General features: G+C 28.6%; 3 protein-coding genes across 3 annotated transcripts; 2 read left to right on the forward strand and 1 right to left on the reverse strand.

The window, feature by feature from the left end:
- Positions 1–2,672: 2,672 nt before the first annotated feature.
- Positions 2,673–6,032, forward strand: LOC116006451 (guanosine deaminase-like). The gene is made up of 5 exons (XM_031246815.1): positions 2,673–2,812; positions 3,643–3,702; positions 4,097–4,287; positions 5,447–5,551; positions 5,638–6,032. Exons 1-5 carry the CDS (start codon positions 2,797–2,799, stop codon positions 5,824–5,826), a joined length of 561 nt encoding a protein of 186 aa, XP_031102675.1. The 5' UTR covers positions 2,673–2,796; the 3' UTR covers positions 5,827–6,032.
- A 1,924-nt stretch (positions 6,033–7,956) lies between these two features.
- On the reverse strand, positions 7,957–9,762 carry LOC116006448 (probable transcription factor At3g04930). Its single transcript, XM_031246813.1, has one exon. The coding sequence runs from the start codon at positions 9,524–9,526 to the stop codon at positions 8,252–8,254; it is 1,275 nt and encodes a 424-aa protein (XP_031102673.1). The 5' UTR covers positions 9,527–9,762; the 3' UTR covers positions 7,957–8,251.
- Positions 9,763–20,903: 11,141 nt separating this feature from the next.
- Positions 20,904–24,650, forward strand: LOC116005652 (serine/threonine-protein kinase Nek1-like; the record flags this gene model as incomplete). Its single annotated transcript, XM_031245897.1, has 10 exons — positions 20,904–20,945; positions 21,038–21,118; positions 21,216–21,258; positions 21,348–21,397; positions 21,488–21,569; positions 21,697–21,746; positions 22,429–22,502; positions 22,961–23,012; positions 23,171–23,593; positions 24,210–24,650. Coding segments are annotated over 10 exons (1,017 nt in total), but the record flags the coding sequence as incomplete, so codon positions are not given.
- Between the last annotated feature and the right edge of the window lie 1,248 nt (positions 24,651–25,898).

Raw genomic sequence — 25,898 nt, forward strand, 5'->3', positions numbered from 1 at the left:
ATCAGTAATGACTTTATTTGGTAAGCTTTATATATACATGTACCGAATTTTAGGTAATAACTTAAAGATGATTTAATTTTGTTAAGTATTGTAATATTATGCTAACTGATTTCAAATTTTAAACTAATTTTTTTTTTTGTTTAAAATGAGCGGGAAAATGACATTTTTGTTTTAATATATATATATATATATATATCCACACATGGTGGGTCGGGTGGAGTTCTAGGCGGCTTTTGTACATAGAACCTGAATCCAACCCGATCCACCACGGATTTACTTTTTAAAACCCAGCCGCGACCCATCACCCAAAAAATCTGACCAATGCGAGGTGGATTCGGATGAATATCTACGGGACGAACTGAAATTGCCATCCCTAAGTATAATGGCTGGAACATTGTGGATTCCAAATTAAATATTTTTAAAATAATAAATTCATTATCTTTTTTTTTTTCGCCTGGATGAAGCCGGAATTGCTAGTAATCGCCGGTCAGCCATACAGCGGTGAATTTGTTCCCGGGCCTTGTACACACCGCCCGTCACACTATGGGAGCTAGCCATGCCCGAAGTCGTTACCTTAACCGCAATGGAGGGAGATGCCGAAGGCAGGGCTAGTGACTGGAGTGAAGTCGTAACAAGGTAGTCGTACTGGAAGGTGCGGCTGGATCACCTCCTTTTCAGTGAGAGCTAATGCTTGTTGGGTATCTTGGTTTAACACTGCTTCACACCCCAAAAAAAGAAGGGAGTTACGTCTGAGTCAAACTTGGAGATGGAAGTCTTCTTTCGTTTCTCGACGGTGAAGTAAGACCAAGCTCATAAGCTTATTATCCTAGGTCGGAACAAGTTGATAGGATCCCCGAACATACTTTTCTCAACCTACCTGAAGCACAAAGAGTCTCCACTGAGGATCGAACTTGTGACCTCTCAAGTGGGAAGCCACAGCTACGAGGTCTTTGGCCATAAATTCGTATGAATGTATCCTGAAAACTGAAAAGACCAAGCAGATAATTATCATTTACAATTAATATGATAAATCATAAATTTGAAATAATATTATATAAAGTTGCTTTATATAAAGTGCATGTATATGTGTAATGTGTTGTATATATTACGTAACGTTCATCAAATGATCAAAAGTCCAATGGATAAGTCCAATGGATTTTCACATTCATGATTCATCAATGACTCCAATGGATAAGTCCAATGGATTATGACTCCAATGGATAAGTCCAATGGATTTCACGTTCAATGACTCATCGCAAATAAAATAATTCCCCTATTGCAAATGTGCATAATCAGCAAATCGCAAATCTATTGCAAATGACCAAATCTGCATAATCAGCATTGTGTGGCTATTGGAAGACGAAAAGTCCCTACAAGCAGTTAAATATAAAGCAACAATTTTTTTTGACAACTAAAGCACCAAAATTTAAATTAATAAGCATTAATACATATCAAAGCCCTATTCAACCGCTAGTTCCATTGGATGACTAAAAATTTACCAAAACAAATAATGTTAATATTTTGTCACGCCAAATAAATCGAAAGCTATAAACGCTGCAAAACGTAATCATTTTATTTGGGCGAGAAAATGACATGGCATTAGTTGTTGCTTTATTATAGAGAAAGATACCTGAATTTTATTTTTTAGTTTCATTTTTTATGCTAGTTCCATTTTAGTAATATTAAAATATCATTTTAGTAGCTCGACCACATGGGCTGAGCTATAATGGAAGCAGTACGGGCAGTGGCCCCCCTCACCCCTTGTGTGTGTGCGCGTGCGCATTAGCATTAAAATAGTGTATAAAATTAATATTTTGTATAAATTACTAAAGAATTGAGTAGTTTAGTTGGTTTTAAGCTTAGATATGATATGATATGATATGAGATGTCATTGGATTGAATCTCACTAGCACTATTTGTGTATATTTTAACTTCTTTTCTTTATTTTAGCTCAAGAAAATTAAAATTAAAGTATTTATGTACGGAGTATATAATATCTTTTATTTATGAATATAATGTCTTTTATATTCAAACTATTCTATCTAATTGATTATGTTTTATATTTTGCCATAAATATTTTTATAACATTTCAAAGTGTTTTAAAAATTTATTTCATCCTACGGCCCTATCCAAGTATAGTTTTGACTTCGCGCCCTAACTATTATGTAGTCTATCATAAATATTGTATTATAATTTATAAATGTATTTTGTATTTGAACCATATTATACGTGTTTGATATTTTGTCATTAATATTTCTAAAGTTATTTGAACTATGCGTCTATGCCCCCACTCACATAATTTTTTGGATCTGACCCTACTCGATTACCGGAAAAGTTTTTTGACTGTGGGGACGAAAATCCATAGCCGAAAACATGCAGAAACCAATTTAGTGTTTACAAAAAATCGCCGAACACAGACAATTTATTAGAATACAACTAAACACTAGAAATAAAAGTATTTTTTAAAAAATAACTCACTTTTTAAAAAACATTTTCTAAAAGTAATTTTTCGAATTTCCAAACACACCCTTATTTACAAACCAAAGCTCTCTTAACCTCTTTTTTGTATTTAACTTTTGATAAAATGATTTGTTTTTAAAAAACGTTTTTATAAAATAAATACCCTTAAAAAAATAATAATAAAATTCATGGACCAGTTTTCTGGGCTTCCTTGCACGTCTTTTCTTAGCATACTATATAAGGTCCACAAGGACTACGTAGTCGTTCTCCTTCATTCTTCATTATTTCGTTACTACCCTTCTTCTCTCTTTCAAATCTGAGAACATCCATTCGTCAATGGAAGAATCCAAAGGTAAAATTTCTTGAATTCTCCAGGATACTTTGCTTTCAAGTTTTCACTGATCAAAACGGTGTGTTGACTTTTCTTTTGCTATCTTGTTGACTGTTTGGACCTATCACTTTTTCGTGTTGCATCTTTTTTTTTTTTTTTTTTTGGTAGCTTTCTTCACCTTTTTTTGTTTTTAATCTTCCTAGAATTTCAAAGATTGGGATTTTAGGTATACCCTTTTGGGGCTTCTGGGGCTTGATCTGTTTGTTGGGTTTTGTGATTGTGCTACTGATTGACTGATTCCGTGTTCTTGTAGTGTGATTGAGTTTGATTTATGATATGGGCACCTTCCTCTGAACACCCTGTTTAGCTTTGAATTAATCAGAGATTATGTTCCCAGTTAATATTGAATTACTCTGTGAATAATGGCAGTACTATATTTGATTCTGTATTACCAGTCACATGCAGTATAAAGCTGGACTACATAGGATTCATAATTGCTTTTAACTTCCTGCTAAAAAAAATTGGATCTTTGTGTAATTGAGTATGTATAGGCATAAAAATTAAAATTAGAAAAAAAAAATTGGGCTGTGCTTGTTGTGAGATACTATAATCTGCTCTGTGCTTATTGTGCAGCAAGCTATATTGTATGTAATGTATAATGTTATTTTCATCATAGTGAAATGTGTGCATTCTACAACATGACATTCAGTATGCTTAGCTTCTCAACTTGAGATGGAATTAAAGAATGATATTTTTGACATGCTAACTAAGTGTACTGCAATTTTCCTTCATTAGATTTACTCCTTTCTTTGGTTGATTTTGATCATCACTTTAATCTCTCTCTTTGTCAGTTGTTGAAGCCAAGGATGGAACTATCTCAGTTGCCACCGCATTTGCAGGTCACCAGGAAGGTAACCTGAATGCCTTGTTTCTAGTTACTTTTTTCTTTTTCCAATTCGTGTTCACTTCTTATTACTTATCATTTGTCAAGAAGTAATTGGAGTCATTCTACAGCCTTCTAATGGTAGTTATTACAGAGTATATAAATACATCTTCATATTTGACACTGCAGATTTCTTTTTTCTTTCATGGCTTCAATGCCATGATATGGCATCTAGACATAACAAGTTTGCCATTCGAATTTACCTTAGATCTCACTCTTAGATAGAAATATGTGTAAAGATGGTTGTCCTCTTTGCTTTGTTCTAAGGAAAAGATAAAATGTCCATTACCATAGTTTTTTGCAAATGCATTACATGAAGAATTCGGTAACTTCTTTTTCTCTGTGTCGGTTATTTCTACCAGCTGTACAGGATAGAGATCACAAATTTTTGACAAGAGCAGTTGAAGAAGCTTATAAAGCTGTAGAATGTGGGCACGGGGGCCCATTTGGTGCTGTTGTTGTTTGCAATGATGAAGTTGTTGTTAGCTGCCATAACATGGTACTCAACAACACTGACCCTACTGCTCATGCAGAGGTGACAGCGATAAGAGAGGTTTGGCTTCCATTGCTATTTAACGTTTTTTGTTTTTATTGTATCATCAGTGTTTGTTTCTTCTTCTGCCTTCTTTTCTCTATGTCAACCATTTTAACTTACTGAAGTGATTTCTTGGTAAGAAGCTGATCATCATTTGAGTCTTTTCTCTTGGTTACCGAATTGGAGTATGTGAGCCTTTTTCCGCCTTTCCCAAACCAACTTAATTTCAATCTTTCTAAGATAGGAGATTTAAGATTTCTTGGTTTAGCTTCTCTTGGTTGTTGCTACTTGCTAGAGGGAAAAAGAAAATCTTCCTAATCCGTAAGGATTGTATGAGTGTGGCAAATAGAGTTTTGATTACTCTTCTCACTTTGTTAGTGTGTATTTATTGCAATAAGTCAATAACCATTGAATGCAAATTGTATTCAAGACCTCTATACTATGTTGGTTGGGCAGAAAAGGTAGGAAAGAAGTATGAATGGGATTTCTACGAATCTTGTAGTGAAGCACTCATTAGATGTGAATTGCTTTGAGATGGTACGTGGAATATATAAAAGGGTTATAGAGCATTTATAGGATAAAGTTTGGAACTACACAGAACGACTGGCAGTTGACCATGAAATTAGTTATTTGTCGGGACTCGGGGTTTCCTTATATACATTGTTTGTAGAGAATAATATTTGTAGGTAGTTGGATCTTTTCTCTTTCTTTCCTTACCACTTAAGGTATTCTTATCTTTAATTCTAATCATATTCTGGGTTCAATGAATTGTTACGAGGATGTGGACTTGTTTGAAAGTAACAGGTAAAATTTTAGACACCATCAATCCAATATAATATTGAAAATCATTTGATGTATTATAATATTTGGCATTGAAAAGTTCTCAACTTCGTTTCTAAGGCCATAACAATTGCTAAAGGGCCTAATTGTTGCAACTATTGATATGTAACTTGTTCGTTATACCTTTTACTAATTGGCATGCCTTGTACTAATTGCTCGCAAGTATATTGTACCTTAAATTTCTTGATCATTTCAATTAAAGCGTTCCTAATGGCATCTAAATCATTTCAAATTCATATTCTTTCAATATAGTACCCTTGCATTTTCGCTTCCCTAAAGCTTAATGTCTTACCTTTCAGTATCTCTCTACTTCATCATCACCATTTACTGATTTCAGGCATGTAAAAAGCTCAACCGCATTGAACTATCAAACTGCGAAATATATGCCTCTTGTGAGCCATGCCCGATGTGCTTTGGTGCCATCCATCTTTCGCGAATTAAGGTGAAATGCTTTCCTAACTAAAATCACGACTGCTATGGCGTTTACGCACATTTCATTTCATCCAATATTTGGTATTTCTGGTGCAGAGGCTCGTATATGGAGCCAAAGCGGAAGCTGCCATTGCCATTGGATTTGATGATTTTATCGCAGATGCTCTAAGAGGTACTGGTTTCTATCAGAAGGCGAACTTGGAGATAAAGAGGGCTGATGGTAATGAGGCCATTATTGCAGAGCAAGTGTTTGAGAATACAAAAGCTAAGTTCTCCATTTACTGAGCAGACTGCTACAATCTGAAATTAATCCTGATCCTGACTTCACAAATTTTACATTTTCATAATAATGTTTGTTCATTCACTTAGAATATACCTTTCTTTCAAGTACAATACTACTGTGTTTTCTTTCATTAACTAATAAAACTGTATAAACTCTTGCTTCTTTCTCGTGATTGATGTGACATGCTTTAATTGGATCAGAACATAAACGAGTCACAGTTTTAACTCTCACTTCTTAGTCGTGATTAATGTGACATGTTTTGATTGGATCATAACATTAACGGGTCACAATTTCAACTCACTTTTTACTCGCGATTGATGTGACATGCTTTGATTGGATTTGAACATAAACGGGTCACAGTTTCAACTCTCATTTCTTACTCGTGATTAATGTGACATGCTTTGATTGAATCAGAACAAAAGCGGGTCATAGTTTTTTTTTTCGTTTCTCTCATTCGAATGTTAAATCTAACATTTATGAGGTTCATGTTGAGGCGCACATCTTGTTCTAATGAAATGCATGTCCTTCCTCAAGGTTCATGCCATCTCAATGAATACATAAAGCTCCCAAGTGAACCCCACTTTGCAATAAAATTTCTTATGTAGTCCTTATCCATTTTGCATTAAGAATAAAATTTGTATTTTAACAATTGTCTATATTACCTCACAAACTGTCCTCTTTAGGTGGCAGTTCGTGTTGAGAGAGATAACAGGATGACACAAGCCAAAAGGTCACCATTAAAAAATATATATTTTTAAAAAATTTAAGATTGAAATTTAGAATTTTGATATATATATTTAACAAATGCACACCACAATTCAATCCATATAAGCCACATCATCAAAACAATCTTTAATTAAAACAAATAAAATTCATAACAGCTTTAATAATTAATTAATATTAATCGCATGTTATTCTTCTGACACAAATTAAACAATTCATTAACAACTTAATGAGACAATGAACCTAAATATTAACTAATTGCTTTTCTTCAATGCTTAATTCAAAGCAATGTAATTGATAACCGCAAACTGAGGTTGTTGCCAATTAACCAAAAATACTGGGGTGTTTTGCAAATAGCTAATAGCGAATTGAATTAGTAAGATTGACTAGCTAATAATATTAGTTGGTTGTAGAAAGATATTTTTAATAAATTAAATGTTAGCTAATTACATACAAAATAATTTTTAAGAGTATAATTTATTTTTTAAAAAAGATGATTGAAAAAGTGATCTTTTAAATTGTAGTGTTTTGGTTGCTATTAGAAAAAGCTTTGGCAAAAAAAAAAAAACTTTTATAAAAAGTTGATTAACCAAACACTCATATTGTCTGTTTAACCAAATCAAACAACTAATAGTGATCAAACAAGTCAAAATTAGTTTATAAGTTAACTATGTTACCAAACATTATAGGTCCCAAACCTCAATATTACAGAATGCAATAATCATGAAGAACCAGCATTCAAGCAACAGGTAAAATGCTAGTTTGAGTAGTTTCACACTTGTGTGACAGGTACTGGCTCACACTCTCAAACCTGTTCAGAAATTTATCAGTTTCAGCCCAATTACAAAGCAGAATATCAATGGATTCACTTTGCCCAGCCTTCATAACTCAAAACTATGTTCTCAATTCATTTCTATGTACATGTCAAGCAACTATCTAAATGAAGTTATCAAAGAGGAACAGATCGATCATGATACAAAGAAAGAAAAATGTATAGGAACTCATTTACAGTATCTGTCAATTCCTTCTCAAATACATGTCAAGCAAGTTACAGAAAGTTAACAACTTTAAAGACAAGCCATCAAAGGCTGAAAAGAATCAAACACAATACCTGACAGCAACTCTTGAAATGAGAGAAAAATGTATTCACATCATTACTAGGAACACATTTACAGTATCTGTTAACTGATTCCCATATACATGTCAAGCAAGCTACACAAAGTTAAGAACTTTAAACACAAAGCCACCAAAGACCGAAAAAAACAAACACATACTTGACAGCAACACTTGAAAAGAGGGAAAAATATATTGGCATCATAAATAGGAACTCATTTACACTACCTGTCAATTCCTTCTCACATAAATGTCAAGCAAACTACACAAAGTTAACAACTTTAAAGACTGAAAAAATCAAACACAATACTTGATAGAAAAGAGAGAAAAATGTATTGGCATCATAATTAGGAACTCATTTACATTATCTGTAAATTCATTCCCATATACATGTCAAGCAACTATCTGCACAAAGTTGTGAATATTTCAAACAAGTTACCAAATAGCAAATTAAACTCATTATTTAACAACCATATTAATATCTAAACACATTTCAGAGTGCCCCTTCTAAATCTATCAGCCATTGTCAACAATGGAAAAGTTTTCGACCTAACATAATTATTAATTAAAAATACACCTTTTTCTCCATCATCAGCTTCCCATTGACCTCAGCTCCTCCAATTGTGCCTTTATTTGATCCTGTACCAAAGCTAATCTCTTGGAATAAACCTCCAACTCTAGTATTTGTTGCTTCCTCCACTTCTCATCCGCCATTATTTCTGCGCCCAAAGGCCCTCCACCGAAACCCAATGGGATTGGACTCAGTGCCAATCCCAACCCGAACCCTTTCGATCCACCATTCAAATGTGACACATTGTTCAGTAATTCTTTGAATACAGGAGACAGACAACTCTTCACTGTTTCCTCAATCAAACTCGGTATAGGGGTAGCCATGACAGTCTGAGGCGTAGCCGCGGTGGTGTTGGCTATAGGTGTGGCTACATTAGCACTAGGGGGTGGCTGATAGTGCTGCTGAATTAATCCTTGCTTTTCTTCCACTTTCACCGGTGCACCAGCCCTCGATCTTTTCCTTGATCGAGGTGTTTTCATGTCGACAGAATTGGAGTTCAGATTAGGGCTATGGTCAATGAAATTGGGAATTTGGTTAGGGTTAGGGTTTGCATAATCGTCTTCGTATCCGCCGTCGTCCACGACGGCCGTGGGCCCCACAGGCCCACCGCGGATAGCGGAGCCGCAGTTGCTCCAGATCTTGCTAGAGATCTCGAAGGTAGCCTGATCGTGAGCGCTTTTGAAGACGTACTCCTTCCCACCCCCGATCTTGCTCACGACGTTACGGTACTTCTTCTTCAACCGCCGCAGCTTCTCGACGAGCTGGTTCTTGTTGAATTCCAGCTGCAGCTTGCTCTTGATCTGGTCGTAAAACGCCGTCGTATCGTGGTGGTGCGAGGAATTGGTGGCCCCACGCTGCGCCGTGTACTCCAGGAACCCTTGCAGCAATTCGATCTCGTCCTCGTCCGTCCACAGCCGCTGAAACAGCTTCCGCGAATCGTCGAACGCCGCGGATGGCTTCTTGTCCTCCACCACGGCCACCGTGGTCGTCGCCGCGGCGACAGTAATGTTGTCCAGATGCCGCTTCGAATTCAGCTGGATCGGATCGGCGCGTACGCTGGCCACAGCGATGGTGACGTCAGCGGAGGAAGGCATAACCGCCGCCGGCGGCGGAGGAGCGGGGCGGAGAGGATCGGGAGCGGCGAGATTGGAGGAGGAAGTGGAATCATCCTCCACGTCCTCCTCGTCGTCGTCTTCTTCGTCGAGAACGGTGGGCGGACGGTCCAGGCTCTCCTCGTCGTCGTCGGCCTCGAGGTCTTCGTCGTTGTAGACGGTGTGGTGCTGGTCAGAAGCCATGGGAGTGGTTGGTTGGGGCTAACCAAATCAAAGAAAGAAAAGGGTATGATTGAAGGAGGGTTAGAGGGATATGTTTGTTAAGTGAGGGGTTGTTGGTTTCGTGTCAGACCATGGTTGGGTTGAACGGTTCGTGGAGTGGAATCATGTGAGTGGGTTGTCCTGCACGCGTCTCTGCTGCGCTGCTGCGTCTTCATATGTAACTCTCGCGCACGTCTCACGCCAATTTACACACCTTTCATACCATCCTTGGATCCGTTTTACGAGTTATAGCCCTCTATTTTACGTTACAATAAGGGAACATACACACTTTTTCTTCCTCATTATATGTTTATACTTTTTTTATCCTGAATTATTCATGTATTCACATTATCCTCCTCAATTATTTTAAAAGTGATTGAAATTCAAATATTGTGTTCAGAATCGTAATCAAAACCTTTCGATTTAATTGTTACACACCTTAGTTATCCCTACATATAGATGTAGTAATTTGTTAGAAAAAGAATAAATAAACTATTTATTTTAAGGGAAAAATGTTCGCTAAACATATCAAGAAGACTACTTTTAAAATAATTAAAGAGAATAATGTAAATATATGAATAATTCTGGGAAAATTATGTTATAAGCATAAAATTCAAGGGAGAAAAGTGTTATTTTATTGTGTTGAATAAATAAAATTTTCCACTCTTATTACTTACTTTACTCCGTAATTTGTAATATCAGTACTTTACCAATGATTCCATGAATGTACAAAAAGATTATATTGATTAAATAATAAGTTACGATAAAAAGATATTTAGATGTATTAATAACATAGTTATATATATATATATATATATATATATATATATATATATATATATATATATATATATATATATATATATATCTATATATATATATATATATATATATATATCTATATATATATATATATATATATATATATCTATATATATATATATATATATATATATATCTATATATATATATATATATATATATATATCTATATATATATATATATATATATATATATCTATATATATATATATATATATATATATATCTATATATATATATATATATATATATATATCTATATATATATATATATATATATATATATCTATATATATATATATATATATATATATATCTATATATATATATATATATATATATATATCTATATATATATATATATATATATATATATCTATATATATATATATATATATATATATATCTATATATATATATATATATATATATATATCTATATATATATATATATATATATATATATCTATATATATATATATATATATATATATATCTATATATATATATATATATATATATATATCTATATATATATATATATATATATATATATCTATATATATATATATATATATATATATATCTATATATATATATATATATATATATATATCTATATATATATATATATATATATATATATCTATATATATATATATATATATATATATATCTATATATATATATATATATATATATATATCTATATATATATATATATATATATATATATCTATATATATATATATATATATATATATATCTATATATATATATATATATATATATATATCTATATATATATATATATATATATATATATCTATATATATATATATATATATATATATATCTATATATATATATATATATATATATATATCTATATATATATATATATATATATATATATCTATATATATATATATATATATATATATATCTATATATATATATATATATATATATATATCTATATATATATATATATATATATATATATCTATATATATATATATATATATATATATATCTATATATATATATATATATATATATATATCTATATATATATATATATATATATATATATCTATATATATATATATATATATATATATATCTATATATATATATATATATATATATATATCTATATATATATATATATATATATATATATCTATATATATATATATATATATATATATATCTATATATATATATATATATATATATATATCTATATATATATATATATATATATATATATCTATATATATATATATATATATATATATATCTATATATATATATATATATATATATATATCTATATATATATATATATATATATATATATCTATATATATATATATATATATATATATATCTATATATATATATATATATATATATATATCTATATATATATATATATATATATATATATCTATATATATATATATATATATATATATATCTATATATATATATATATATATATATATATCTATATATATATATATATATATATATATATCTATATATATATATATATATATATATATATCTATATATATATATATATATATATATATATCTATATATATATATATATATATATATATATCTATATATATATATATATATATATATATATCTATATATATATATATATATATATATATATCTATATATATATATATATATATATATATATCTATATATATATATATATATATATATATATCTATATATATATATATATATATATATATATCTATATATATATATATATATATATATATATCTATATATATATATATATATATATATATATCTATATATATATATATATATATATATATATCTATATATATATATATATATATATATATATCTATATATATATATATATATATATATATATCTATATATATATATATATATATATATATATCTATATATATATATATATATATATATATATCTATATATATATATATATATATATATATATCTATATATATATATATATATATATATATATCTATATATATATATATATATATATATATATCTATATATATATATATATATATATATATATCTATATATATATATATATATATATATATATCTATATATATATATATATATATATATATATCTATATATATATATATATATATATATATATCTATATATATATATATATATATATATATATCTATATATATATATATATATATATATATATCTATATATATATATATATATATATATATATCTATATATATATATATATATATATATATATCTATATATATATATATATATATATATATATCTATATATATATATATATATATATATATATCTATATATATATATATATATATATATATATCTATATATATATATATATATATATATATATCTATATATATATATATATATATATATATATCTATATATATATATATATATATATATATATCTATATATATATATATATATATATATATATCTATATATATATATATATATATATATATATCTATATATATATATATATATATATATATATCTATATATATATATATATATATATATATATCTATATATATATATATATATATATATATATCTATATATATATATATATATATATATATATCTATATATATATATATATATATATATATATCTATATATATATATATATATATATATATATCTATATATATATATATATATATATATATATCTATATATATATATATATATATATATATATCTATATATATATATATATATATATATATATCTATATATATATATATATATATATATATATCTATATATATATATATATATATATATATATCTATATATATATATATATATATATATATATCTATATATATATATATATATATATATATATCTATATATATATATATATATATATATATATCTATATATATATATATATATATATATATATCTATATATATATATATATATATATATATATCTATATATATATATATATATATATATATATCTATATATATATATATATATATATATATATCTATATATATATATATATATATATATATATCTATATATATATATATATATATATATATATCTATATATATATATATATATATATATATATCTATATATATATATATATATATATATATATCTATATATATATATATATATATATATATATCTATATATATATATATATATATATATATATCTATATATATATATATATATATATATATATCTATATATATATATATATATATATATATATCTATATATATATATATATATATATATATATCTATATATATATATATATATATATATATATCTATATATATATATATATATATATATATATCTATATATATATATATATATATATATATATCTATATATATATATATATATATATATATATCTATATATATATATATATATATATATATATCTATATATATATATATATATATATATATATCTATATATATATATATATATATATATATATCTATATATATATATATATATATATATATATCTATATATATATATATATATATATATATATCTATATATATATATATATATATATATATATCTATATATATATATATATATATATATATATCTATATATATATATATATATATATATATATCTATATATATATATATATATATATATATATCTATATATATATATATATATATATATATATCTATATATATATATATATATATATATATATCTATATATATATATATATATATATATATATCTATATATATATATATATATATATATATATCTATATATATATATATATATATATATATATCTATATATATATATATATATATATATATATCTATATATATATATATATATATATATATATCTATATATATATATATATATATATATATATCTATATATATATATATATATATATATATATCTATATATATATATATATATATATATATATCTATATATATATATATATATATATATATATCTATATATATATATATATATATATATATATCTATATATATATATATATATATATATATATCTATATATATATATATATATATATATATATCTATATATATATATATATATATATATATATCTATATATATATATATATATATATATATATCTATATATATATATATATATATATATATATCTATATATATATATATATATATATATATATCTATATATATATATATATATATATATATATCTATATATATATATATATATATATATATATCTATATATATATATATATATATATATATATCTATATATATATATATATATATATATATATCTATATATATATATATATATATATATATATCTATATATATATATATATATATATATATATCTATATATATATATATATATATATATATATCTATATATATATATATATATATATATATATCTATATATATATATATATATATATATATATCTATATATATATATATATATATATATATATCTATATATATATATATATATATATATATATCTATATATATATATATATATATATATATATCTATATATATATATATATATATATATATATCTATATATATATATATATATATATATATATCTATATATATATATATATATATATATATATCTATATATATATATATATATATATATATATCTATATATATATATATATATATATATATATCTATATATATATATATATATATATATATATCTATATATATATATATATATATATATATATCTATATATATATATATATATATATATATATCTATATATATATATATATATATATATATATCTATATATATATATATATATATATATATATCTATATATATATATATATATATATATATATCTATATATATATATATATATATATATATATATATATATATATATATATATATATATATATATATATATATATATTTGGTTAGAATTAATTACACTTTTGGTCTTGTGACTATTGGGGTCTTGTTAATTTGAATACGCGACTTTAAAAAGTAACAATTTAGGCCCTTAACTATGCATTTTTTAACACATTTAGTCCACCGGCCAAATGTCGCCGGAAAAACATAAATCTTTAAAAATTATTTATTGATGAGGGCAAAACAGTCCTTTCAAGTCACTTTCTTCTTCTTCCTTAGCACTTGCTGGCTGGAATCATTCTCCCTTGCACCTGCTGGCCGGAATCCCAAGCAGGACAAGTGAACCTCTCCAAAGCAGCACACGTGAATTGATTATAGAATTGAAATGTGTAGTACAAGAAATTAAGATTTTTAAAAGCCCATTTGATCTGATCTTGTACTTAATTAATATGCACCCACGTTCCTTTGCTGGGTACGCCACGATGCGCGACGAAGATCAGTTAGTAGCCTGGTGGTGCGAGCTTGCCGAAGGGTAGTTAACACCTAAAACCAGCATCCTCTGGCCCTAGGAGAAGCCGTGAGTGGTGAACAGCGGTGGATACATGGTCACCTTTAACTTGGTAAACCTTTGGCCTTTGGGTTTATCCGGGTTGTAAAGCACCGGCGTGAAATTCGGATCCTCCGCCGAGGTCTCGGCTTTGGCGCTATTAATTAAGAGGAAATCCCCGTCTTGGAACAGCGTCGTCGCCGAACAAAACCCAAACCTTCCCGACTGAGCCGCTGCTATGAGTCGCCATTGCAAATGGTCAGAAGCAGAAATTCATGGGTGATTCAAAAACTTTAACAACCAATTTGAAATTTTGAAAATTAATTTTTTTACTAATATATATGGTGAAGAAAGAAAACCAAAAAGAAGGAGAGAAGGACGGCGGCATTTGGACGAAGAAAATAAAAAATCTATATAAGTTCCTCATCTGATTCCGTCCAGCAACTGCATAGAAGATGAAGAAAGTGCGTGAAATGACCTACTTGCCCCATGCATCAATAAAGTAAAAAGGATTACGTTTTTCCGACGACATTTGGCTAGTAATTTGGCCGGGTGAACTAAATGTGTTAAAAAATGCATAGTTAAGTGACTAAATTGTTACTTTTTAAAGTCGCATACTCAAATTAACATTACCCCAATAGTCGCAGGACCAAAAGTGTAATTAATTCTATTTGGTTATTTATATATAAATTAATATATTCTTTTAGTCTTATTTTATTTTACTATCCATTAGTTAAATATATATATTTTTATTATTTATTTACTTTCTTTAGTATTTTTTAATTAATTTTTGTGTGTTTAATATTTTTAATATATTTTTTAAATATATAAATTTTATACATTAATACTAAACTTAATATTATGAAAAAATTGAATTAAAAATAATTATAATCAAGTCTTATTAATTGAACTAAACACAAAAAAATGTAACAAATGGAGTGGCTCTTAATTATGTGCATAAATTTAGACAAAATTATAAATGAAATTTCATTATTTAAATAGATCGGTTCCTGTATGTGATTGTTCAAACATGGATGTATTTTATGCAATGTTGGAGACCACTCTGAGGGGTGTTTGTCTCCAAGCCAATCAAATGCATTAACATCCAATTCTTTCATTTTCCTCATTGCTTCTGTAAATGAGTTAACAGTAGTGGCTCTAGTTGCAGCCCACAAAGTGTCATTAATAGCTTTTCCATGGAATCCAGCCACCTTCATGTTGGAGTATAAATGTCTGACACAAAATTTGTAGCTAACATTGGGGAGAATGGTATGAAATGCAGGAATTAGACCCTTCTGCTTGTCAGACACAAAGGTGAACCTGTGTTGTTCAGTGTCAAAAATACTTAGATCATGCTTAAGTAGTGCTAAAAACCAGGACCATGACTCCTTATTCTCACCCTCAGCCAATGCATAAGCTATAGGAAAAATGCCATCATTTGGGTCCATTGCTATTGCTGTAAGCATAAATCCACCATATGTAGACCTCAAGTGGCAACCATCTACACCAATAATCTTCCTACAGTGTGCAAATCCAATTCTGCAGGCCTCCCAACATATGTACCATATTAAAAATCTTTTATGTCCTCCCTCCTCTATAGATTCACTCATTTTTACAATGGAAATAGTGTTAGGATTTGATCTTTGAATTTTAAGGTAGTAGCTCCAAAATTTTTTGAAGTAATACTCCATTTCTCCAATTAGGTTAGCCCTATCAAATTTCATAGCCTTATAAGCCACCTTTTGAGATATATGGAACCCTTGATATGTTGCAACTCTATTCCTAAATTCACTTACTTTCCATTCAGAGTTGCTACCAATTTCTTTCTTCCACTTCTTTGCAAGTCTCGTAGAGCTAACCATTGTGTTCTCATACACCCAAGAACACCCAACATGCTTATCATTAAAGACAGAAATCCTCCAACAGTTATCATTCTCATTCTTTCTAAGGGTTATGTACCATGGGCAGTTAGCTTGTTTGTACTTGGCTACTAACCTAATCTTATCATTCCTTACAAATTTTAAGTCCTTGCCATCTTGGAAAGCGTAATTCACAATGACTTCTTTAAACTCAACTTTAGTCTCAAATGTCATACCCACAGTAAACTTAGGACATTCCATATCACATGCCCTAAATTGTGGCCAAATGTCATCTTCAACTTCCTCATCACTGCCATGAGGAGTCCCTTCATCAGAAAACTTCACTTCCTCATTCATCCCCATACATTCATTTTCCTTATCTTTAACATTAGCACTTGTTCCAACCCCTTCAAACTCTACAGTTGGATCTACTGCCTTATTAAATGCAATATCATCAGCCATCCCCTCTTCTTCTACCTCATACTCACAATCAAATTCCCCATTAGTTTCTTCACCACTAACTTTTTCCCCATTTTCACCATTATCTATCCACACCTCTATTTCCCTTGAAGTACCTTCAAAGTCAATTAAATCACATGCTTCAAGGTCTGACAGAATCTCAATCACCCCATTGCTACTTAGGCCATATAACTTGGTATCATCTCTATTATACCCTAATTCCTCAAGTTTCTCTTGCAAAATAATCAAACCTCATTCATCAACATCAACATAATCAAAGAAATATGTCTGTCTTCCAACATATGTTATTGATTCAGTTTTTTGAACTTTTCCACCATATCTTATTTTAACAGTAAACAGGCCACTTTAATCATGGTCCTCTGATTTTTTCAATGGAAGAAGACAATAAAACAAAAAACCAAAAAAAAAAAAAAACTAAATGAATAAGGCAGTAACAGTACTTTTCAACTCCAAAACATACTCAACTATTTACAACATTTATTCAAGTCCAAAACAGACAACTGACAGTTTTATACTCCATAACAGACAAAAAATATGTATTAAATATGCAGTAAACTGGGCAGTATTCCACTCTAAAACTGGGCAGTATTCCAATTTTAATATGATTGACTAATAATTATTTTGTTAATTAAATCAATAATTAGACAAATTAATATACAAATATTATATATGGTAATTAATTCAATAATTACACAAATTACTATACGGCTGTGTTTGGCAGAGCTTATTTAGGAGCTTATAGCTTATTTTAAGCTACTAATAAGCTATAAGCTTTGTTTGGTAATGCTCTCAAAATAAGCTAGTAACTTAAAATAAGAGCTTATTTTGAAATGCTACTTCAGGTAGCTTTTCAAAAATAAGCTAGTAGCTTCTTAACTTTTTTCCATCTTTATCCTTATTATTTTAAATAAATGACAACATTTATTCCTCCCAATTAAAACTATTTTGGCATTTTTTCTTCAATATGTTTCGTTGTAATTTTAATTTGATATTTGTGTTTGAACAATAATTTTTGTATGAACTAATTTTATGAATTAGAAACATTTTGTTTTACTTTATATATTTTTGAATATATGTTCTTACTTTATATTTTATTAAATTATATTGATTTCATTATTTTATATTTTAATATATATGTAAACAAACCTGTTTAAATTTAAAATTATTTAACTTTTATGTAGATGTCCTTTTTAGTCTTTTTAACTTTATCAACTTATCTAAAAGCTAATTTTACCAAACACTTTTAAGCATAACAGCTAGTTTAACAGCTTTTCAGATTTTAGTTTCGAGCTTATAGCTTTTCAGCTTTCAGCTACCATTTCAGCTAGTTTTGTCAAACATAGCCTACATATATTACTCATTAAACCAATTTTCACCTTTTATTTGGTTGATTTTTATATTTTTCCTAATATACTTTTTTATCTAATCAATTTCAATACTACTATATAAATCACGCATTGCAAGAATTATATAACCTTATCAAATCCACATCTTCCGATTTATCTCACTATTTTAGCCACATAATAAAAAAAAACAAACATATTAGTATATGAAATTAGTATACTATAATATTAAGAAATGAGGAATTAATTAAATTAATCTAATAATAAACCTGATTAGTGTATACATAAAATATTACTACACAATTTTACACCTTTTATTAGGTTTTTATATATCGTAATTAAATCAATAACTAAATAAATTACTATATAGATATTACTAATTATGTCATTTTCTCACATTTTATTAAGTATATATATATATATATATATATATATATATATATATATATATATATATATATATATATAAGAATTAAGGAATACTAATGAATTAATTGTAATTAAACTCTTAATGTTAATTCCATACTACAAATTAGTACACACATTTTTTGTGATTCTATAATTGTAATTACCGTTATAAACAGATTATACTAATATCTTCGCAATTATATTATATTATAACTTAAGTATAAAAATATATATACATGTTAACATACAATTTTACCTTAATAATTAAACGGATGAATGAATATGATCATTTATTTTATACTAATAATATTATCATAATTATTATTAGACAATTATACTAATATTTATGCAATTAATTTTTTAATTACTATAATAATTATTAAGCAATTATACTAATTTATGAATAGTTAATTTCTTTATTTCTGTAATAATTATTATGTAATGGCCAAAGACTTTGTAGTCCAGTGGCATCAAACCCTTCCCTTTATACGGGAAGTGGTGGGTTCGAGCCTCATGGAATCAATATACAGATATTGCATTTTAATAGATTTAGTAGTATTCAAACTCTGTATTTGTTTTCTGTCTGAAAAAGGCTTCTACTTACTTGATCTGGATAGATAGAACCGTTAAACTCTTAGCAGAAATCTTAAAATACCTAGGTTATATTGCTAATGAAGAAATAGATTTACCCTAGAAGTTGGAAAAAACTTTGCTAGTGTTCTTGTGGGAGATTGCGATTGAATTCTGTAAAGCTGTTCTTCGTGTCCCACTGTGGGAGATTGTGATTGAATTCTGTAAAGCTGTTCTTTGTGTCCCACTGTGGGTGGGAGATTGAGATTGAATTCTGTAAAGCTGTTCTTTGTGTCCCACCCTTGCCATTGAATTCTGTAATCTGATACTGCTACTTATTCTTTATACCATTTCACTGAAGAGGTGAAATATTTACTACTCACTGCTTTTACTTCTGATGTTGAAAATCAGTTAAGAGTTACTTGTTTCTAACTTCGGTCATAAACTGTTTATAGAAGCTGTGCAGGTGGCTTGTTCAACTTTTAATGGCTCTTGATTACTTACACATGAATCATATCCTTCATCGAGATGTCAAGGTCAATTGCATTTTTCTTTTTTGTGCTGAATGTCGAAATAATTGCTTCTGAACTTTTTGAGCAGTATCTTATCTATTTTTTAATATCTTTCTTGCAGTGTTCAAATATTTTTCTAACCAAAGACCAAGACATTCGTCTTGGTAAGTATGCATTTTCTGTTTGGTGATATGTGCTTATTGAAAGTTACACGGATAATTTTCTAAAGCACATGTGTGCAATCCTCTTGCAGGTGATTTTGGACTTGCCAAGATGTTGAGTTCTGATGAACTTGCTTCCTCTGTAAGTTACATTGGCTGTATTCACTATGTTCTTAAAATCTCTAGTTTTTGCATTTCTTCAATTGGTTTCTTGCTGCACTTATTGTTGCAGATTGTTGGAACTCCCAGTTATATGTGTCCTGAGCTTCTTGCTGATATACCTTATGGCTCTAAATCAGACATATGGTCTCTAGGTATGTGAGTTAGATGTCAGACATCAAACACCTACATGCAAGAGTTCTAGGCTCATGTTTGAGAGATGAGTTTGGCATACACACTACTATTTTTATGCACTGATATCAGTAAGATCTTTTCATGTAGGATGCTGTATATATGAAATGGCTGCACTGAAGCCTGCATTCAAGGCATTTGTAAGTTTCTTTATACTGTTTATCTTTTTCCTGTCTTGTGTCAAGCATTCTATTCTTCACTGACCCATTAATCATCACTGTGAAAATGCAGGGGACTGTGTTTACTTCATTTCTCCAGTTTTCATTTCTCTAGTTTTATTTCTCCAGTTTTCCATTCTCCATTTTCTGTTCACTGTTCACTGTTCTCTGTTCTCTGTTCTCTGATTTCAAATTGGAGAAACATACCAGTAAATGTAAACACATTCTTTGTTCTCCTTTCTCCAGAAAAAGCTGGAGAATTTCTCCAGTTGGTTTTTTTCAACAAACTTCTCTTCTATTTTATTTTAGCTCTTCTGTGTATGCCAATCCATTTTGATATGGGAAAGGTAAACTCAGCAATGCCTGACGATACCATATTTGTTTGTTTTTCTTTTCTCCCATTAACAAAAGTACTTATTATAATATTTGGTACATTGAGTTAGGATTTGATTTTTGGTTGAGGTATAGAATTTTATCTTAACAATCTGACTAGGTTTACAGTCAATCTGTTAACATCTGGAAGTACTTATTCAATGAAAATATTTCATAAGAATTGAAGTCTGTATTATCACATGTGGTCAAGCATTTGTCTTTCACCTGTTTACTAGTTTGGTTCCCAACCTTGTACTTTGGAACTAATGAAGTATCCTACTTTTTGTCAAAGGATATGCAAGCTCTAATCAACAAGATAAACAAGTCTATAGTGGCACCACTTCCTACAAAATATTCTGGTCCATTGTAAGTTCTCTTTATTGGTATGAAATGCTTTGTGGTTTAAAAGAATTACTTATATGATGTATTTGTTTACATGAAATGCTTGAGCAGTACCTTTTTTCCCTTCTAATAATAGGTACCACTCTCATTCTCATTTAGCAAGCTTTTAATTAGAAAATATTCTCTCTAACTTGATGCTTATCTGTTTCCATGTGTATGTGTGAATTTGGATAACCCATAAATAGCCACCCAACAATGAATTGTCAGCACCATCAAACATTGCACATGGTTTATTCAATTTAAGGCCTTCTAATTGAGATTCAGAGAATTTTAATAATTAATTAATCTAGAGTTTCTTAAAGATGAACAAAATCCCAAAATTTCCACAATATCTGACTTGCTTGTGAAACTCAGTTCAGCTCTTATTTCCTTTGGTTGCTTGCTATGCTCTACCTAACTTGTTTTACTTATTTGTCTTCCAGCCGAGGTCTTATCAAGAGCATGCTGCGGAAAAATCCAGAATTACGGCCTAGTGTATGCACTGTTCTATATCCACATTTTACATAAATAGTTGGCATCAGAACAGACATGCTATTGCCTTTAGATAATCCAAAATTTTGATTAAATAAACATATGAATTGTAAAAAATAGACATGTTGATTCAAATCACAATTGTATGTTTGACATGGCAGGCTGCAGAGCTTCTTAGGCATCCACACCTTCAGCCTCATGTGATTAATATTCATCTTAAACCCAATAGCCCTCGGCGCAACAGTTTACCAAATTACTGGCCCGATAATGATATAAAAAAATCCAGATTTACAGGGCCAGAAAGTGTTCCTTATTATAGAGAGAAGAGGCTGTCATGCGGCAATGACAGGACTTTGAATCCCAGTGTTTCTGAAAATGATCATGACTATTCATTTTCTGGTCAACGATATTGTGATAAGCCAAGTAGAATCACTGCATTGTCTACTGGAAGCACTGAAGGAGGAACCATCACGAAAAAAGTTACTACAAAGGCTTCGAATGCAGTCAAGAATACCAAAGCAACCCTGACAAAAGCTTCTCCTACTCCAAAGAGACTAGCATCGGCACTGAAACACAATGAGCTGGTATGATTCTGAACAATTCTTGATATGACTTGTTCAGTAACTAAAAATGTCACACATAAATTTTTGTCCTATTATTTCATTAAAAAAAAAGCTGAGAAAGGTATGTTCCAGTGGTTCTCATTATTCCATTTTGGTAGCAATTGTTAACATAAGAATGGGTTTTCCTGTCTGTCCACATTGACCATGATGTTGTTACATGTATAGACTGAAGTTCACCAAAGGATACCAAGAATGAGTCTTGAATCTGTGTTCGCTTACATGAAATAAATAAATAAATAAAAACTGAGGAACTGTAATGGACAAAATAAGATACAATGAATGCCATCATTTAGTGATCAATGCTCTTCAATTTGTTATACACTCATCGAGGATTTTGATTGACTGCTTGTGCAACAAATATGTTTGTATATTATTCTGACAATGTATTTGTGAATGGTATCTGATTAGCATAGTGCAAAAAATGTCTTCATAATCATCCTTCCTATTGGATATTTATTTTTAGTGCATTGGTTTTTTGCGTTGAAGGGGTAGGAGGTGGTGAGTGGGTGTTGAGGAGACTTGTGGCATTATATTTCCTTTATTTGCCTCCTTGATTTATATACACTTTGCTTTACAGGTTCCTACTTCAAGAACTTTGGTGAAGAGATCTGTTTCTACAACTCGTAGAGCGTCTTTGCCCTTGACCACCAAAGCTGCAGCTCGAGATTTACCTCACAGGCCCAGTCTTGGTGTCTGACAAAATAGAGGTTTAACACAGAAAATTAGAGGCTAGTATTTACTGACCAGAACTGAAAAATGATGGAAAACAGATGTTTCTGAGTTCTGAAATAACAAATCTGTGTTATATCTTCATTAGCTAGCTGATACATCTATATATACATGAGAAAATAGACAAGTTTCCTGAAATTCTGCACTATTTACTGCTGCCTAACATTTCTGCTACCTAACATTTCTGCTGCCTAACTTTGCTGCTGTTAACTTTACTGCCTAACTTTGCTACTGTTTATTTTACTGCTGCCTAACACATAATAATTATAATAATCTCAACAATCAGAAATATACTACACATTTTGCTGCTGCATTGACATCCCCCCTCAAATTGATGAAGGTAAGTCTATCAACATCAATTTGCTATTGAGAAACTTGTGTCTTTGGCGTGTTAGAGCCTTTGTAAAAACATCAGCTACTTGAAGATCAGTAGTAAGATGAGGTAGAGTGATAACACCTCGAGTAAACGCCTCCCGGATGTAATGACAGTCGACTTCAATGTGCTTTGTGCGTTCATGATACACTGGATTTGCAGCAATTTGAATAGCACTGGTATTATCACCATGAAGTGGAGTAGGATCACTTGAAGGAAATCCAAGTTCAGAAAGAAGACCACGTAACCACACAATCTCTGAACACGCAGCAGACATAGCTCTATACTCGGCTTCTGTAGAGGATTTAGAGACACTCTCTTGCTTCTTACACTTCCAAGAAATCAAGGCATCCCCAAGAAAAACACACCATCCTGTGATAGATTTCCTAGTATCTGGACAGCCAGCCCAATCTGCATCACTATAAGCTGTCAAATGAAGAGCTGATTGTTTGGGAAAAAACAACCCACGAGTAGGTGACCCAATTAGATATCGAACTATGCGACGAACTGCCGCAAGATGGAGATGTCGAGGTGAGTGCATGAATTTACTGACGATATGAACAGCATAGGAGATATCGGGCCTTGTAATTGTTAGGTAGATAAGACTACCAACAAGTTGCCTATACAAAAAAGGATCGGGCAAAGGTTCGCCCTCATCTTTCCGGTATTTCACATTGACCTCCATTGGTGTATCAACAGCAGTAGCATCCTGTAAACCAGCCATCCGAATGAGATCTTGAATGTATTTATGTTGGTTTAGGAGGAAACCATGATCTTCATAGTGAACTTCCAGCCCTAAAAAATATGTTAAATGCCCAAGATCTTTCATTTTAAATGTACCGGACAACATATTTTGAAGCTTAGTAATCAGCCCATTATCATTACCAGTGATGATAATATCATCAACATATACTAAGAGAAAGACCATACCAGTGGTTGTCTTGTGAAAGAAGAGTGAGGAATCATATTGACTCTGTGTGAAGGAAAAGGTGAGAAGAGTGTCGCGAAACTTCTCAAACCAAGCCCTAGGTGCCTGTTTTAAACCATACAAGGAACGTCTTAACTTGCAAACCTCATGTGGAGCTATCATTGGCATACCAGGTGGAAGCTTCATGTAGATCTCTTCCTTAAGATCCCCATTTAAGAAGGCATTTTTTACATCCA

This window comes from Ipomoea triloba, chromosome 15 (genome assembly GCF_003576645.1).
Source record: "Ipomoea triloba cultivar NCNSP0323 chromosome 15, ASM357664v1".
NCBI classification, from domain to species: domain Eukaryota; kingdom Viridiplantae; phylum Streptophyta; class Magnoliopsida; order Solanales; family Convolvulaceae; genus Ipomoea; species Ipomoea triloba.